This window comes from Nestor notabilis, unplaced genomic scaffold (genome assembly GCF_000696875.1).
Source record: "Nestor notabilis isolate BGI_N333 unplaced genomic scaffold, ASM69687v1 scaffold22566, whole genome shotgun sequence".
Classification (NCBI taxonomy): domain Eukaryota; kingdom Metazoa; phylum Chordata; class Aves; order Psittaciformes; family Psittacidae; genus Nestor; species Nestor notabilis.
In genome coordinates, this window is record NW_009931854.1 from 23,051 (window position 1) to 24,597 (window position 1,547).

At 59.0% G+C, this 1,547-nt stretch overlaps 1 protein-coding gene across 1 annotated transcript in view; it reads right to left on the minus strand.

Annotated features, from left to right (window-relative positions):
- CRYBA1 (crystallin, beta A1) overlaps positions 1 to 1,537 on the minus strand; it is a gene marked incomplete at its 5' end in the record, with an annotated part of 2,579 nt that extends 1,042 nt beyond the window's left edge. Inside the window, 2 exons of the mRNA XM_010016102.1 lie at positions 1 to 71; positions 1,413 to 1,537. Of these exons, the coding sequence (XP_010014404.1) occupies positions 1 to 71; positions 1,413 to 1,537 (196 nt within the window). The remainder of the gene's footprint in view (positions 72 to 1,412) is intronic.
- Between the last annotated feature and the right edge of the window lie 10 nt (positions 1,538 to 1,547).

Sequence of the window (1,547 nt, forward strand, 5' to 3'; positions counted from 1 at the left end):
AGCGCGGGTACTCTCCCCTCTCGAGGATGAACTGCTGCCCGCAGAACCCAGTGTGCTCGTAACCCACCCAGCTGCAGAGACAGAGCGTGCCAGGGCCTCCTGCGCCAGCAGTGGTGCTCCTGCCCGCGGCTGGCACCAGGGCACGGGTGTAGGTGCAATGAGGCGTTAGTTGGGGTCTGGCCTGTGCCCACCGGTCGGGAGGAGAGGAAGCAGTGCTGGTTGTGGCTGCCCTGCCCCTAACTGCACTGTGGTTATTTACGCAGCTCAGCACTGCATTAGGATCACACAGCCTTGCTGCCCTTCTCTCCCAAAACGCCTCGTTTCTTATTTGTTTTCCAATTACAACCTGGCACAACTGGAAAAGCCCAAATTCCTGATCCTTTCCCCTTCCTGGGTCCCCCCTCTTTGCTGAAGACAAGCAAGGAGAGGTGAGAGAATGATGCTTCCATCCTGGCAGGACACATTTTCAAGCCCTGGTGCTGCCTAGACAATATTCTGCCTGTCCCCAAGGGTGGGGACATCCCCTTACAGAGACCGGGATGGACAACTGGAACTGAGTGGGAGGCAGAGTCTGGGCTGGGGGCTGGAAGGCAATGGCACAGGCTGTGCACACCACAGCCCCCCTGCTTATGGGGTATGTGGGGTGCTGAGGTGCACAGTGAGCCTGGGGGCGTCGAGAGCCTCTTGCCACTGACCCAAACTGAGCCCCAGTCCCATGTGCCACAGTCAGGCTCCCCCATGCAAGGTGAACAGCCTGATTAGGAACATGTCAACTGGAGCAGCGAGCTGATTACGGCGTGAGCGCACACGCCGCTGTAATCCCATTAGCATTACAAACCCTAAATATAGCAGCACAAATCTATCCTGTCTGCTTCCCAGCCCCAGCGGGATGCTCGCCGTGGGGACCATCCTTACACACAGCGTCTGGAGCAGCTCAGGACATGGCTTGTCTATGCCAGGGAAGATTCCTGTGCTCAGGGAGAAGCCCAGCTCTGCTCCAGACCCCTACCATCAACTGGGGCAGCTCAGTGCAGGCTGTGGGAAGGCTCTGCTGTGGCCATGGGGAGCTGCATGCTGTGGGGAAAGCATGGGACAGAGCAGGGCCCTGGGGCAAGAATGGTGGTTCTCTAGGTGCTTGATGGGGTTACACATGCAGGATGGGGACCAGGCTGAGCTCAAGAGCCAGTCGCTTTGCTGCACCCTTGAGCAGCATCCTTGTGAGTCACCGGCTCCAAGACTGTGTGAGGATGGCAAGGGCATCACCACTGTCCTCTGGCCCTCTGGCCCTGGCAGGGCTGCCTGGTGGGATTCCCTGTGCCTGGCCTCCCCTGGCTGCAAATGCTTTGCTCCAGCCCAGGCACCCCTCACCCTGTCAGCCCACCCAAGGAAGCATCCCATGGCCGGGTACTCACGCGCCACACTCCACCTTCATGGAGCGGATGTTGTCGAAGCCGCACTCCATGATGTTCGGACAGGCCGAAGTGAACTCCATCCTCTTGCCCTGGAAGTTCTCTTGGTCGTACACAGTGATCTGCAATGCAGAACGA